This window comes from Azolla caroliniana, unplaced genomic scaffold, assembly GCF_043228905.1.
Source record: "Azolla caroliniana isolate FFs.n. ecotype wild unplaced genomic scaffold, voAzoCaro1.0.p SCAF_1, whole genome shotgun sequence".
Lineage (NCBI taxonomy): Eukaryota > Viridiplantae > Streptophyta > Polypodiopsida > Salviniales > Salviniaceae > Azolla > Azolla caroliniana.
In genome coordinates this window covers 23,999,709-24,016,775 of record NW_028230436.1, presented here as the reverse complement: position 1 = coordinate 24,016,775, position 17,067 = coordinate 23,999,709, and the positions used below count along the sequence as shown (strand labels likewise).

At 39.5% G+C, this 17,067-nt stretch overlaps 2 protein-coding genes across 2 annotated transcripts; both read left to right on the top strand.

The window, feature by feature from the left end:
* The first annotated feature begins 4,867 nt into the window (after positions 1-4,867).
* LOC147869214 (uncharacterized) lies at positions 4,868-7,264 on the top strand. The gene is made up of 4 exons (XM_087327470.1): positions 4,868-5,030; positions 5,139-5,282; positions 5,981-6,370; positions 6,870-7,264. Exons 1-4 carry the CDS (start codon positions 4,915-4,917, stop codon positions 7,006-7,008), a joined length of 789 nt encoding a protein of 262 aa, XP_087183596.1. The 5' UTR covers positions 4,868-4,914; the 3' UTR covers positions 7,009-7,264.
* A 3,294-nt stretch (positions 7,265-10,558) lies between these two features.
* Positions 10,559-13,571, top strand: LOC147869213 (ATP-dependent 6-phosphofructokinase 2-like). Its single transcript, XM_087327426.1, has 3 exons — positions 10,559-10,781; positions 11,040-11,752; positions 12,557-13,571. Exons 1-3 carry the CDS (start codon positions 10,608-10,610, stop codon positions 13,287-13,289), a joined length of 1,620 nt encoding a protein of 539 aa, XP_087183552.1. The 5' UTR covers positions 10,559-10,607; the 3' UTR covers positions 13,290-13,571.
* The last annotated feature ends 3,496 nt before the right edge of the window (positions 13,572-17,067 follow it).

The window sequence follows — 17,067 nt, the reverse complement described above, 5'->3', positions numbered from 1 at the left end:
CTTCTTCCTCAATGAAGCACCCGAGGTGTGTAAACCGGACCTGCATCCCTTGGTCGACGATCTGTCCGACCGACACCAAGTTCTTCGTGATTGTCGAGACGTGTAGCATGTTCATAAGTTTCCCGTTCTCCTCGATGTGGCTCAGGGGAACTTCTCCGACATTTCCGATCGAATGCGGAGTGTCGTCTCCGGTTGCGACTACTCCCGGTTGCGTCGGTTTCTCAAGGTATGAAAACCACTCCTTGTGGCATGTCATGTGGTTTGACGCGCCGGAGTCAACGTACCACACCTCGTCCGATTTCGGGGCGGACTACTTTATTGAGTTTGCTTCGTGTCTCGTCACGAAGACTGACCCTTTTCCGGCTTCTCCGGATCCTTTGGCATAGTGCGATCGTTGCCGATTTCCTTTGTTAGTCTATCCGGAACCTGTTCTGGACCTGGTTCTCTCCAAATCGGCGCGCTTTTTCCAGCACTCGCTCTCCCTGTGGCCTTTCTTGCCACAATACCAGCATTCCGCGACAGATTTCCCTTGCCGGTTCTCGTCGCCTCGACTCCCCCTGTTTCCGGAGGGTCCGGAATTGCAGTCGACATCAATTCGGTGCCTTCTTCCTTGATCCCGTCAGCCGCCTCCATTGCATACTGACTCGCCTCGTCCGCCACGACCACAGGGCCTCTCTCCCTCCGTGTACATCATCTTGTTGTCGGCATGCGTGCTTGTCAACGCACCCGCGTGGTTCTCCTCTATAAGGAGCATCGACTGTAAGTCAAAAAACGACGGTGTATTCTCCCGTGTACACACAGCAGTTCGGAACGCTCCGAACTTTGACGCAAAACCCCCGAGACAGACCTGGACCATCTCGCTTTCCTCGATGTTCACATCGATGGAAGCTAAGGAGTCGCATATGTCCTTGATCTTCGAGGTATAGTCAGCCACCGACAAATCACGTTGTCGTAGGTTTCTCAACTCCTGTCGAAGCTGAAGCTTCCTGGCTGTGGTGCTCGCGGCGAAGATCTTCTTCAGATTTTCCCACGCACCCTTCGACGTTTTTGCATCCCGAACGTAGCTTAATAGCTACTCGCCCACACAAGACGCAAAACAGTACAACACTCTGCTCGCTGATTGTTCCCACACCGGGAAGTCTTTGTGTGTCGAATCGGGTGTTGTGTCATTTGCTCCATCGACATAGCTACAATAACCATGTCCGAGCAGGTATTGGTGCATCTTGTAGGACCAAGATGCATAGTTGGTTTTGTCGAGCTTCTCTGTCGGAAGCGAGCTAGCCATTCCTCTGTCCATCGGTTTTCTTGTTCTTCTTCGTTGGTTTTTCTTTCAAGCAAAGTCGGTTGTAGAGGTTCTCAACCCTCGTGCTCTGATAGGAAATATAGGAAACCGAACAACAGAAAACGTAGGTTTAATGGAAAGCTTAGGTTTGCACAGTACGCACGAGAGAGATAGAGATAGAGAGTAAACACAAGAACTTTATTAAAAAATAATACTCAATCTGTACATACATCGTGCTTAGTGAGCACCTTTAATACAAGCCCTGACAATCGGGCTAACACAAGTATTGATAGTACTTTACTGCTCATAAATGGGCCTCGACACTCACTCCCAAAACTATTCCTTATGAGGAATATCTTTCAAACGGCCTCGCGGTTTACGCACCGCTACGACCATGTTATGCGTACCGATTTTACGCACCCAGTCTACGCATTGGTTACGCATCGTATTACGCACAAATGTTGAGCTTGTCTCTCAACATTATATTTTTGGCTTTAGTTCTGATTAAGCTCAACAAGCAACTCTGATTCGGGTAAGCGAACAGAGAAATTTTCTCAGATCTATACTATTATTCTTTACGAGCAACTACACTCTAATACCATGTTAAGAAGGTGCTACGGCTCTTCTTAGTGCACACACCGGACACGTGATGTGTAGGATCGTCTAGGGTTCAAGAGAGAAGGAAAGGGGGGAAGGAGACTCACCTCTGTGGCAGCCCAAAAACCTTCAGTTTCATTACATAGAAAAACCTCTCTCGTCTGTTTACTTACTTCTCTACTCACTCTCACTTTTACCTAAGTATATTTGTGACTTACATATTCAACTAATTACCTGTGAGTAGCTAAATAATTGTGACTAGCTAAATAGTTGTTTTACCTATATGTCTAACAGTAGTTAATTTCCTAATAGCTACTTCGGAAGATCTTAGTTACCAATAAGCATCAGATTGCTTTTGTTGAGCTTGTTTCATAATAGTATGCAATTGTGGGGCATTGTTCAGGGTCCACCATTACTAGGAATGACACGGCATTTGTTCTCCCGAAGGAACAACCTCAAGTTGTTGCTCCTCTTCCTCCTCCATGAACTCCAAGACATCTAGTTCATCGTCATCAAGTTTTTGTTGTTTATGGTACTTCTTATGCTCAGTGTCGAGAATCAAGCTCAACCTAGTCTAGTCTATGAACACACCTTTTGAGAATGTATGAACATTCAAAGGTCAAAAGTCAAAAGTCACCATTACTTTCTACACATTAATTATGTGTCATAGAATCATATTCTATGATACATAACTAATGAGTTTCCACATTCCCCATGACCCATGAACTTCTATAACTCTAAAGAGAGAGTGGGTGTTTTAGTAAGTTAATGAAGAGAGAGGGTGACCTTATATAAAGCATCCCCCTCCTACTTTATAAAGTGTCGGTTATTCTCCCTTGTAATGCTACATCTTTGTACTTGCTATTCTCCTTGTTAATATACATCTTGAGTATTCTATCTATCTTGTGTCTCTCCTCTCTTCTCTTTTACACACACATATAACACACAAATGATACATCTTTAATCTCTTCTGGTGCACAGAATCATATTTGATTCTTTACATGGTATCAAAGTGCTTTGGTAGCTTGATGTAGCTCATCCGCATGTATTGTGGGTTCGATACATCAACGATAAATCTGGCTATCCTCTATTGTAGTGCCACTACATAGTTCGTGTCTAAGGAAGAAAAAGAAGAAGGAAATTTACATTGACTACCATGAATACTCAAATGGGTAGCTATCTCCCTTGCGAGAAGTTGGATTGAAATAACTTTGCATTTTGGGAGTAACAAATGCACCAATACCTTGTTGGACAAGACTATTGGAGCTACATTCAAGGAGCACAAGAAAACACACCCGACCCAAAGGACACCGACTACTCAACATGGGAGAATTTGGCAAGCCGAGTGATGTGTTGCTTGACGAAATGTTTCGATGACCACATGCTCGGCTATATTTGAGAAGTCAAGACGCCGTAGGAAGCATGGGAGAATCTAAGGAAGATTTTCGCAGCCAACGCAACCACAAGAAAGCTTCAACTTCGCCAAGAGTTGAACAACATCCAACAATGGGATATGTCCATCACAAGCTACACCTTGAAGATCAAGGAGCTTTGTGACTCACTCAGCTCAATAAGCGTCAACATGGAGGATGATGAGATGGTGCAAATATGCCTAGGTGGCCTCGCACCACGGTTCTGCGCGATGAGAACGGTTGTCCTAGCAAGGGAGAATCCTCCCTCTTTCTTTGATCTTCAATCAATGTTGTTGGTTGAAGAAAACCATGTTCGAACAAGGAGCAACGCCTCGAAAGGCCACATGCTCTACACACACTTGGATGGAGGAAGAGGACACGGTCGAGCAAGAAGAGGCCGAGTCGGCCAAGGATGGGGCAGACGTGGTCCAACCTATGAAAACAACTCTCAATTTCGACAAGAAAACGGAAACAACCGAGGAACATTCGGAAGAAGGGGGAGCCTCCATGCCGGTCCAAGCAGACAAAACAACTCAATCAAATGCAGGTATTGTGGTAAAATTGGCCACCACGAAGAAGAGTGCCGAAAGAAGAAGCGTGAGTCGGCTTCCACAAGCCGACAACTCACCAATTACGCCACAAACTCCGACTATGACGACCATGGTGGAATGTTTGTGATGAGACATAGAGAAAATTCCATGCCGGCCTCTACTTCAATGAGTGCCTCTAATTCGGAAGACGTATGGTTCGTTGACTCCGGCTTCGAACCAACCAATACAGCCACATCATCAATGATATGATCTTCTTGCAATGCATAGTGGTCCACAAGAAAATAATGAGGTATTATTCAGAGGCCAAGAACCTAATGAAATCTACTGATACCACCCTTCAAACTATCCGTATGAAATCTACTGACAACACCCTTCAAACTCTCGTTGAGAAAATCATCAATGAGAATCACAAAGATTGGGACTACAAATTACAATTCATGCTCTAGAATATAGAGAATGCCCTTCTCCATGAATGCCTACAATGACACTAAAATGCCTCAATCAACCACCATCAATCGTCATTGCGATTATAGGCCCAATCACTCGAATAGTGCTTGAACAAACACCTCTTCCCCTGCCCCAAACCAATGACTTACTTGACACCCGCACCCTCCTCCTCCAACTAGTCCTACAATGACGAGCTCATCCTCACCATCACAAAACTCTCTCGCCCCTCTTGCCTAATCTCCTAGCGGCCACCGCGTTACAACTTTATTGTCCCATGGTATGCATGCCATGTGCTGGGTTGGGTGTCCAAAGAATGTGGACATTGTCGAAATGCCATAATGTATGTATATTATATAAGCAGGACATATGGGGTTAGGAAATATGTATACATACATACACTCTGAAATAGATAACATAGATAGATAATATTGAAGAAGCCTTTTAGAAAATTGAACTCCTTTTGTAGAGACAACCAACCCTATCTATGGCTATATCATATATGTAGTAAGAACTTGGAGTGTGCTCTTAGTGGTGTAAGCAAAATGCTAATAGATTGCATGCTCTCTCTGTATTGATCTGCGACGACCTAATCGACATTCCGCTCAACTTGGTTGATTCAGAGAATATGGTGGACACAGACGATGATTACTGCTCTGATTGTGTTTCTAGTGGAAGCACAGAGGACGAAGGATGCACCACAATCTTACTCTCAAAACATCTTGTGCCTAAGCTTACTACAAGGTCTCTCCTTTTAATTTCTTTTAGTTACGCTCATCCCTTGAAATGATGAAGACGACGATGAAGGACCAAGGATATTCTTCTTCACTGCTTTGTTCTCTCTCTTCACAGGAAGAAAAATGTTTCAGAAGCACGGTGGATCACAGAGGGAGGATTTGCTGGTATGGCCGAAGTTACCAAAGTGAAGGGAAAGCTTTTACAAACCACTGGAATCGTTCGAGAAGGCCGTGTTTTTCTCCATATAGAGGAAATTGGGTAATTTTCTCTCTCAATTCATATTTACAGCTATGTTGGACCAAATAGGTATCTTTAACTATACAATCAATTATATTGATAATTTGTGGGAAGACTATGCGATATGTATCAGATGACTGTTAGTTGCTAGAGAGCCATGGAAATCATGAAACTAGAAACATCAAGGCAAGATGTATCAGATGGCTGAGATCTTTTAGTTCGAGATACACAAAAGAAAATGAAACCCTTTTATGGATATTGGAGACTAGTGAAATACTACATGACTTTCGCATGGTGATGTAGGTTTGCACTACAAAGATGCAAAAGTTGAACTACTATATGAATATCACTCTCAATACCTTAGTTTTTTGTACGCAGGTAGTATACAAATGTGGCATTGGGAAAAACGCTAAAATGTCCAGTAAACCTGACAATATAAATTTTATGGCAAGGAAAGTCTCTGTCTCGTGCCAACATAACAGTGTGGAATCTAGCCGATGATTTGTGAACTTGGCACATTCTATTGCTAGGCTGCCAGCACTTCATCCTGATCTGTTAGATTTAGAGAAGGTTGCCAAAAGTTTGAGTTACCACACTGGCCATAGATTTTATCAAATACAAGAAAGGAAAGTTAAAGTCATTTGATATGATCTCTGGAAATATTTAATGCCTGGCATGTCTCTTCTAATGGAATTAATTCAACCTTGTCATAATCCCAGGTACCTGATGCAGCGAGAAGCTTTGAATCTCTACCATCAAGACTGTGAAATGCCGATAATGACATTGTATTCATTTATGATGAAGAGTGAATATGGATGTGCATGGGATGCTTTCAAAGTGTATCTAGAACTTAAAACTCTGGGTTATGTAGTATCAAGACATAATGTTCCGTGGTCAATATCGATGAATGCATCCATCGGACATAAAAACATCCTCAATTGCTCCAATGATGAACTGTCTACTTGTGTTGAATCACTAACGCTCAGTGGGTCGTTTGAGAATCCTGATAGAGGACAAGATCTTGATTTAGTATTTGATGTCTTTGCTCCCAATAGTAAATTCAAGAAGACTGATCCTGGTATACCTGATTTCAGCTTGCTTATATCAAGGTAGAGTTTCTTGTGTTTTTGTTTTGTTCATGTTAAGTCAGCTTTTGAAAGTGAGCGAAGATTTTTTTCTTAAATTAATGAATCTCAATATATGTAGAGGTTTATAATCACAAGAATGCACTTAAAATAAAGTATTATTAAGTCTAGAAATGATAGATTGAGTACATAAAATAGGCCATAACATGAAAAATAACTTATTGAAGAGGTATGAAAAGCAGGAAAGTTTGTGTCAACCCACAATTTGATTGTTACATTTTGGGAATTAGATAAGATATTGTTTCACTTAATAGGAACTCTTTATACATAACATTCAGTTCATTATCGTGGTCTATTGTGTTCATTTAGTATGTTGGTTATCATATTATATTATAAATTATCATCTTGTGTACCACCATATTGTATTAACCAGATTTATATCATGTGTATATTCCGCTCTCTTTCTTTCTTTCTTGCATCTAAATTTACATAGATTTTCATTTTTTGTTTTTGTTACATGCAGTGATAATCCTCCTGGACTTGTTGATATAGAAACTTTAAAGGCACAAAATGGAGATATTCCAGTGATGATTGCAACTGTAGATTGTGGTAGAGTGAGTTTCTTTCGGTTTGATCCTACAGAATTACCTTTGTTACCTTAAATCTTGCCCAATATATGTAGAAAGTGTTGTGTTATTTTTTGTTGCTATCATCATTTTAATTCGTGAAAATGCAGCCAAATTCAAAAAGCCTATGTTCAAAACATGTTTTCTTTTTCGGTTAGCGGATTTCTTCATTTTAAATTCTTGAAATTTCAGCCAAACTCAAAACGCCTATTTTCAAAACATGTTTCCATTCAGTTGGGAGATTTGATAAGGATGAATATAGTATAGCTGTATTATATAACCTTCTTATTTTTTCTTCTTGCAAAACACAGTGCACTTGTATATTAACTGTACATAGAAGTCCATTACGATTGTTTGTGTCGTGTGGTGTAATGCTTTTTCCAATGTCTTATCATGCCATCCAAGGTCTCAGAGAAGGGCCGTCCTTCTGAGATATAGCTTATATTTTGTAAGCTAATGTCAGCATTAATGTAGTCGAACATCAAAATTGCAAATCTGCATAATAAAATAGCCCATAATTTAGAGTAGACTAAATACTGAATTGCTCTCCTCAATCATCCATATTTATGGGGTTTCCACATTCAGGCGTTTGTATCCCACTGTGTCACATAGGTCAGGTCAGATTATTGTGAGATACATTAGGCTTCAGACTAATTTTCTTTGCATGCCCCGATCTGATAGCTTTACATGTCATATGGATAGATTTGAGCATATTTCATTGGTTGGAATTACTAGATGAATAAACCAAGGGTGATCAAAGGTAAACACTACATTTCCGTATTATGAGAGTTAAAAAACGACAAGTGATATTTGAGAAATACAAAGACAAGGGTATACAGATTCTGGGCCGCCCTTCTTTGTTTGTGTTAGTGAGACTTGACACTTTTATATCAAGCATGTGTAGGGCAGGAGGTAGAAACAATAGTGTATGCGAGGCAATTTCTATATATGGTAGTAGGAATCAATGTTGTTTGCTCAGTTGTCTTTTAGGTGGTTGGATTGTGGAAGACATTGCCTAAAGACCAAGTGTTACACGTTCAAAGATTGCACACTTCTAAAGCATAGACTAAGAATAACAGTGAAATCTATCACTTCAGTCTTCAACATTGATATTGAGTAGTTTTCACATGCACAGTTCAACAATTTAATGGAGGTGCTCTATTATTTGTAGATCGACATTTTAGGCAAATGTTCAGGTTACAAAAGCTACATTAAAGTGAAATCTTGGGCAATAAGCTAAGCAATCATGATTCGTTTTGATTTTATGGAATGTGATATGTTGTCATACATATTAAAGCGTGTGATGAATGGATGTTTCAGGTCTATCTTCCTATTAAATGAGACTGATCATACGTTTTCTTATTTAAAAACAAAAAATAATTGATACCTTTTATTTCAAATGTGTATGAAACTATGCACATGAAGATATATATTACGCTAATGTATAGATTATAGATGATTAGGGCTTTACAAGAAATATGATTTACATAGTACCATCCTTTTCATGGTTATAGAAAAGTTGATTGAAGAGGTAAGTAAAGTGTCTTAATTTGTCAAATGATTTACACAAGTTTGAAGAGTTGTTGCATGATTGTCAAAAGGATAAAGTGACATGGTAAGTGTCACTCACATTTCAATGAGTTGTGTCATATATTTTTTTTTATGGGACCAGAAAATAGGAATTCGACCATATTTAATAACATCCATACCATAGTACATAATATACTCCAATGCATTGGCAAACATTCTTTTCATACGAATGCAAACGAATGCGCATGTTATCAAAACATTCTTATGTTTTTTTTACACTTTACCTTAACTTTCGCACCTTAAAAAAAAATTACCTTATAATAAATAATGAATACAAAAAGTATGATATTTACCATACTTGAATGATTGAAACATTCTCGAATGCAAAAATGCACATATGGTACGTATGGTTCATACTATGATCCATACTATATCACTACTTTACTCTTGTGTATATGACCCTAAGGTCATAAATAAATCATTCATTCATTCTTTATATTCCTCGTGATTAAGTAAAGGCCATTTCTTCACATAATATCTATCCCTTTTACCTCCTTCTTTTGACAATAGCTCAAGAGAAGATGGAAGCATCTCCCTCTTGAACTCACAAATGCGAAAGTTTCTAAAGTAGCATTGTACATAGTTGGAACACCTAACACTTGTCATGTTTTCGGGGTAGGCTTCCAAACATAACTTTTTCAATGGCTCACATAAAACTTTAAATGACATCATCCCAATATATTGCATTTGCGTGTGACCCACCAAACCCAGAACTATTCATTCCCTAACCAATGCAACATCCTACCCTATTGTGATATCAATCATAGAACATAATATTCACATTCTTCTACTTAAACATTCGATTGGAAAGACGGAGGACATGGAATATCATGTGAAATATAAGTTTTCTATGGAGTTCTATTCTAAGAGCCCGAAATTTTGTTTTCTGCAGCAGATCACTGGAATCAATGCTGTGTTTTATGGCTGTTTTTTTTCCCAACAGTTTTTACAAATGCTAGAATCAGTTCAGATATACTGGTGGAGATGAAACAATATTATGTACTATTTGTATACTGCCTCCGGGCTTTTTATTAATACCAATGGAGCATATGTTTTATGGTAAAAAAAAAAAACATTCGTTTTCATACGTTTGCAAACGAATGTGTATGTTATGAAAACACACTTATGTTTTTCTTTTTGATATTTTTAATCATTTCGTCGCACTTTTTCACCTTAAATACAAAAGTGTGATATTTACCATACTTCTAGGGTGTTTATCATACTCGAATGATTGAAACATACTTGAATGCGAATGCACGTATGGTACGAAATGGTTCATATTATGATGTCAAGGTCTCTCTATAGTAGCCGAACCAAAAAAGGTTCAATGACACATAATTGTCCTGAGTGATTTTTTAGGTATTCTCTTAGGTTTCAGTAACATACATGGACATGTGCACACGTAGTAGTCAACATTCAAATCATTATACAAGCTTACATGGCAACATGGCACACTGGGGATGATGGGTGGTGGTTGTACACAGTCTCAGGGTGGGCATTCCTTCGGGCGCCTCCTCACGAGCAAAAAGACACATTACATTGCATTGGGTGCGAAACATGAAATGGCGGGGAACAGGGTTGCGTGTTTTGATGAACTTGTTCCCATGACAAAAGGTCTTATCCTAGCTTCAGTGTGTGTGTGTTGGGAGCGCTTCATCCCTAGAAATGATGGTCTCTTCCTTTTGTTCCTTGTAACAACAAGGATATACATACATGTAACATATGTATGTATGTATGTATGTATGTATGTATGTATGTGTGTGTGTGTCACGTGTGTGTATATGTATGTATCAGTATGTATGTATGTATGTATGAATGTATGTATGAATGTATGTATGAATGTATTGCAATGTCTTCACCACAGATGCTTCTACCAGATGTATGTAGCAGCAGCAGCAGTATGTAGGACTTCCAAGGGAAGGTGTCAAAACAGAGATAGAGAGATAGAGATCCCTATATAGAAACACAGACTGACAGAGAGACAGAGAGAGAGAGAGAGAGAGAGAGGTAAGAATAGGTTTTTGTTCCTTTCTCTGAAGGTAGCAATGGAAGCTGCTTCCTTCCTAGCAGGGAACCTAAACATCCCATCTTTTTCTTATTCTTCATCTTCATCATCATCATCGAGGTCGATTGTGAAGACCCATCTTTGTTTATTGCCCATTTCTCCGTTCCATAGGAGTTTCGAGCTTTGGAATCTTAGTTCATCGAAGAAGAAACAGGTAAACCTCTACTCGTATTCGCCATCATTATAATTTTCATCTTTTTTGGGACGTTAGTCCATCAGAGAAACAGGTAAAATTCTTAACGTCATTGTTTTTTGGAACCCTAATTCATCAATGGAACAGGTAAGTTTCTCGCCACCAACATCATTATCATCCACATGATCACCATAATCATCACAATTACCATCACCATCGTAATTAATTTCTTCGTTCTTTACTTTACATCTTTCTTGTTCTTGTTCTATCACTATGCAGGTAACCTCTCGAATTCGTACATTAGTAACCTTGCCAAATGCGAATATGGAAGGAGTGCCGATCCCTTACAACCAAAGAATCCTCTGCCCACCACATCTAGAAGATTACATAAACCCTCTCCCCACCCATGTGAACCCACTCTTACATAGCCCCTATTTCCATCCAACTGCGGGATTTTGGCTTTCATGTTCAGACATGGTTGCCCAAAACGTCGCCATCGACCTCATGGACCCATCCTCCCACACTCAAACATACTTCCCAAGGGCGGGACCGCGATATGATGTCATCTTTGTGCCCGATGATGTCAGTGCCGCGATCGTGACTTGCGGTGGCCTTTGCCCTGGTCTCAACACAGTCGTCCGTGAGCTTGTAGATGCCCTCTGGTACCAGTATGGTGTGAAACGAATCCACGGCATCTGTGGTGGTTATAGGGGATTCTATTCACGTGACACCATGCCTTTGGATCCTCGTATTGTCGATGGGTGGCATCGGATTGGTGGTAGTCGGCTCGGAACCTCAAGGGGTGGATTTGATCTTGAGAAGATTGTGGATTCTATAGAACATCGAGGGTTTAATCAGATTTATATAATTGGTGGAGATGGAACCATGAGGGGTGCCGTGGCTATTTACGAAGAGGTTAAGAGACGTGGGCTAAAAGCATCTGTTGTCGGGATCCCAAAGACAGTTGACAACGATGTTGGGATCATTGATAGGTAGGTACATCATTGGTTTCTTAAGAGTTTGAACTGTACTTAATGTAACTTCTTCTAGGATTTTTTATTAGGGCTTTGGATAGCTGCATGTTTTTAAGGTTAGTTGTATGTTATTTGAGACCCATATTAGAGTCTCAAATGATTGTATCTTCTTGCATAGCAGTGAGTTTACAAGGGAATACCAGTTTTTTTTCTTTAGATTTAAGGCATTCACATTTGTTATCTCTCCTTCATAGCATGGGATTTGAGGGCTTTTTAGACCTTTTTTAAGGCCTTAACATAGCTGTTTCTCCTTGCTTTGCAGTTTTATTTAGAATGCATTACTTGTGTTCCTTTGAGAGATAGTTACTTTTTTTAAGATAAAACCTGCTTTTTTCGAGATATTAAGACTGTAAGATTTACTGCGTCTTTATTTTTGCATACGATTTAAATTTTAAGCTTTGAGGTTTTTGGACAGCTTATTAGGTTTTAAGGTAGCTTGTCACTTGTTGCATTCCAGTGGATCTAGAAGGTAATATTGATTGTTTTATTGGCTTTAAGGGTTTAAGGTAGTTACATTCTTTAAGGATAAAGGTAAATGCAAATGAAACCATTGATCAAGAAGGTAATACCTGTTTTTGGTGCTTTTTAGACTTTATGATAGTCCCCACTTCTTGCAAATCTTTAGTTTTGTTTTGTAATATCTTGTTGTTTTGTGTTTTATTAAGGGCCCAAATCTTTAGTTCAAGCCTCTAGCTATTGCACCAAAGCGAATAACACTGTTGTGTACTAATCACACTTTCCATGATATTCCATTTTGTTAAGCTCTTTTGGTTTCCAAACGGCTGTTGAGAAGGCACAGGAAGCTATAAATGCGGGTCATGTGGAAGCTGAAAGTACGCCTAATGGCATTGGTCTAATCAAACTGATGGGTAGAAATGCGGGCCACATAGCTATGCATGCATCTCTGGGGAGCCGTGATGTGGATTGTTGCCTCATCCCCGAGGTTCCTTTCTTTCTGGAAGGCTCAGGTGGCCTCTTTGAGTTTGTCGAAGAGAGGCTGAAAGAGAATGGCCATTGTGTGATTGTTGTGGCCGAAGGAGCTGGACAAGACCTGATGGAAAGGGCGGATAACACAAATCATGAGAAGGATTTATCCGGGAACCCTGCTCTTCAAGACATTGGATTATGGCTTGGAAGAAAGCTCAAGGATTGGTGGAAAAGCACACACCCTAAGGAGTTATTTGCAATCAAATATATCGACCCAACATATATGATCCGAGCTGTACCTAGTAATGCTGCGGATACGGAGTATTGCACTTTATTGGCACACTCGGCTTTGCATGGTGCCATGGGCGGTTTCACAGGGTTTGTTGCGGGCCGGATTAATGCTAAATTTTGTTACATCCCGCTCTCGCTAGTCGCCAAATCCCAGCATTTGGTGGATGTGAAGAACCACGTGTGGAGTTGGTTGAAGAGTGTGAATAACCAGCCGGATTTCATCATCTCTGACAGCGACATTGAAGCTTTGGAAATCAACTCTCCGGCAGCGTCCTAGGCTATTGAAACTTACTCTTTATACTAGTGTCATGACTAAATCAAACAAGTTACTTCGCATTTTGCACTTCTTAGGTTTGTATAATAGTAAGAGTCTTAAATTATTAAAGGTGTCGTAATTGCATCATGTGATGGGAGTGTAACTAGCGTCAATTTCATCTCTCAGAATGAACAATGCTGCGAATCTTTGTGTATGTTCTCGATGATAAAGTATAATTAGAAGCAGCTCTAGTGAGAGAATGTAAATACTTTGTTCACAAGTAATTTGATCTTATCCTCCCAAGCATTGCAAGGTCAAACAATTCTTGTTGGTTTTAACAAATTTATAAATGAAGGAATGATAATTGGAATGGGCCATTTGCTTTAATCTATACGGGATTATTATAATTTTGTGTACATCTCATTTATGTACATGAATTGGTATTCCAGGGATGCAAGACACACATGCTTCGATATGACATACCTCTCACGTACACGTTCTTTTTGCTACTTCACGCAGTATGTACACATCACAATTTCGATTACACCTCGACTTTTAATTCTTTATTGAAGTTGATGCGTGCTGTTTCAACATTGGAATTTTTGTAATGTGAAATTTTTTAATGATTGCCTTGTTAACTGAATGATGTTATATTGTCCGGAACACCATATGTTATGAAATAATGGAAACATATGAGTTGAGTTGAAATTAGTGATGCTCATTCATCCCAAAGAGGGGTGGTAAAAAGCTTCTTAGAAGTTTCTAAGGTTTGGTTCATCGTTGGAAATTGAGAAGAATCCAAACTACTTGTGAATTGTTGCAAGTTATGAGTTTAATGCATATCATGCAAAGTTGTCATGTGGGCTCTTACATCAAACAAGTTCCTATGAATATGTATGTTCAAACCAAACCATATGATTGATGCCCAAAGTGTATAAGTCCTTTATACATCAATATTTGGACATTGACACACAAAGTTCATAAACAATTCGTGTGTTGGGGCAAAGTCCTAGGAACAATGTGAACGTATGTAGTCGTGGTTGAATTTAGGGAGTTTTGCCGGGCGGGCACCATGAGGGTTCATATTTTATGAAGAGGCTATTTATTTATATACATACATACATACATAGTCTATATAGTATATACTTATGGATTAGAAGAAAAAACATACAATTTTTTTATTTTTTTTCTCCCTGTTTGCTCCCCTTTCTTTTATGCTCCTTCTGAATCCTTCCTTGCTCCTTGATCCACCACTCTGAAGTTCGTATCTTGTCTGTTTCTCTTTCTTTGTTTATGAATTCTCCCTGTTTTCTATCTCTTTTTTCTCCTTGTTTGAACCTGTTCTCTGCTCTCTTTTTTCTCCGTGTTTCTATCTGTTGTACATATGGCAAAAAAAATGAGAATGTGGTTTTTTTTTTTTAAGAACAAAAAGGAAACACATTGAAATTCAATAGTACATATTGCTAAAGGTACGCACGAATATACATACTTTCAAGGCAAGGGGTATTCTCCAACAAAGGGCCATCATTTAAAAGTTGAGATTAAAACCTTATGAAGGCACAAAATAAGACTCTTGGCATGTGGGTAATCACATCATGCAGAAAATGGGCAATGGCACAATGCATAAAAGATTGTCAAGAAGGTGATTGCTTAGTGGCAAGTATTTATGGGAACATTGATAGAGTCAATCTACAAGTATGCTAGGTCAAATATCTAAATATTGACTAGGATTACATAAGATATTTCAGAAGCTAAGATCCCACAATTAAAATCAAAGTTGGGGTTTTGGATTATATGTATAACCACAAGGTGATGAAACAAGAAACTGCGTTAGTAGGTGGACAAATGTATTGTTCTTTGACAATTAATATTATGTCAAATTGAGGGGATGAGCCCTTAATCTTTGTTTTAATTTGCAATTTTTTGTATTGAAATATCCAAAATTCTTTGCTAATGCATTGCTCAATGAGAGTATGGTTATAATAGTTTGCCTTGAGTTTCATATAACTCATTCTTGGAGTATATTTCTATGTGTTAATCTTTGCATAAGGCCTATTACCACCGCCCATTGAGTTGGTGTCTGGCGATTAGTATGAAGTTGAAGAAATCCTTGAGTCCAAGCTTCTACATCGAATACTCTATTATCTGGTACGCTGGAAGGGATACCCAATATCTAAAGCTACTTGGGAACCTCAAAACTATCTAAAGAATGCAGCCGAGGTACTTCGTGCTTTCCACACAAGCTTGCGCGAGGTACTTCGTGCTTTCCACACAAGCTTGCGCTGCCTACCTGGAAGTCGATGCTAAATAGAGAGCATAATGTCACGATCATGTCAAGATTCGAACTCTTGACATGACCGTGTTATAATCCAATGTTATGTGTTAACCAACTTATCCAGCATATCATGTATATAATTGGTTCTTGTAGTTTTAAATTAGCATCATGTGCATAATTGCTCCCTTGTATTATTTACACTTGACACATGCATGCATACATACATGCTCTATTGTATCACATGTGTGCAACATGTATGCATGCCGCTTAGTATCAATAGTTGAGTTCACTTTGAATGAATTCAAGGTGAACAACACTAGTTAATGAGATTCTCTTTTCCGCACTTGACAACCGCATCTTTCTCCTCGCTCTTCTGCGCTTGCCCAATCATGTCTTGTCTTGTCTTGACGGTGACCTATTGTAGTTTCGTTTACTTCTATTTTTATCAGAGCCTACCTGTGATTGATTTTCTGGATATTCTAGGCGAGCGGAAAGCGTTTTCTGCTGCACCGACACCATCGCTTATCAATCGCAGGTAGGCAGGCTCCTTCTTGTAGATCGATTTTCGGCAACAACGTGAAAATCGTGTAGAGCGGACAAATCGGGAATGTGCAAAGTTTGCACATGCACATCGGGAAGATGGAAATAGAAATGAAAGCAATAAAGTTAAGAGAAAAGTGTACCAATGTAAGTGCACTTAGGTGCACATGCACACGTAGTGAAAGGGGAGTCTGATCAAAGTGGGGGAGTAATAAGTAGTGGGTATGGTGTGTGTGTGTGTGAAAGTGAGAAGAGGGATTAAATGGGCCCCATCAATCCCCCCCCCCTCCTAAAATCAAGATTCAAGGCAAATATTCCTCTTTGAAAAGAGAGGGATACTTTGGGTTCCCAACCTTGGCTCGTCTAATTCTTTGTCGTGTTAATCTTTCGCATGTTGTTCCCACACTTTCGTGCTCGGAAGCCCGTAAGCAATAAGCTCCCATTCCCACTTTTACTGCCTAGTCCAATACCCTTGTGGTCCTGCCCAAGCCGACATGTACATTGTGGCGAATTCCCCATTGAAGGTTGAGAAGGTATTTGATTCTCCAAAGTATGAGAGGACAACATTTCTCCTAGCTCCTTCTCAAGTAGCCCAATCAGAAAAAAGATTGAAGTTGAAGGATGAGAACCCTTCCCTCGCAACAATTTTGAGTGGGCTCAAGCAAATCAAGGCCGAAAACAATGAGCTCAAGGAGCTTAAATGTCGGAGTACAAGGGGCTCAAAGCTGAAAAGAGGGAGTTGAGAGCTACATTGGTGTAGATAGAAAATCGAAATGTGTTAAAGAAGCTTTGAATTATGGAGAGTGATGCCAAATTGGAGGAGTTGGCGCATCGGATTAGCCTGAAGGAGTTTTATGAATCCAACTCCACCACCGTCCTCATTTGAACAACATTTTTGATCAAGTATATGGAAGAAAAGATTCTATCCGTTGCCATGGACGTGATTAAGAAGAGCCAACATCTCACAAAGAACCAGAAGAAGCA

Coding starts and splice junctions, on each gene's coding strand:
- LOC147869214 (XM_087327470.1), top strand. CDS start 4,915: ATGGTGGACACAGACGATGATTACTGCTCTGATTGTGTTTCTAGTGGA. Junction 5,283..5,980: donor CTCCATATAGAGGAAATTGG/GTAATTTTCTCT, acceptor TCATAATCCCAG/GTACCTGATGCAGCGAGAAG. Junction 6,371..6,869: donor TTCAGCTTGCTTATATCAAG/GTAGAGTTTCTT, acceptor TGTTACATGCAG/TGATAATCCTCCTGGACTTG.
- LOC147869213 (XM_087327426.1), top strand. CDS start 10,608: ATGGAAGCTGCTTCCTTCCTAGCAGGGAACCTAAACATCCCATCTTTT. Junction 10,782..11,039: donor GTTCATCGAAGAAGAAACAG/GTAAACCTCTAC, acceptor ATCACTATGCAG/GTAACCTCTCGAATTCGTAC. Junction 11,753..12,556: donor GATGTTGGGATCATTGATAG/GTAGGTACATCA, acceptor CATTTTGTTAAG/CTCTTTTGGTTTCCAAACGG.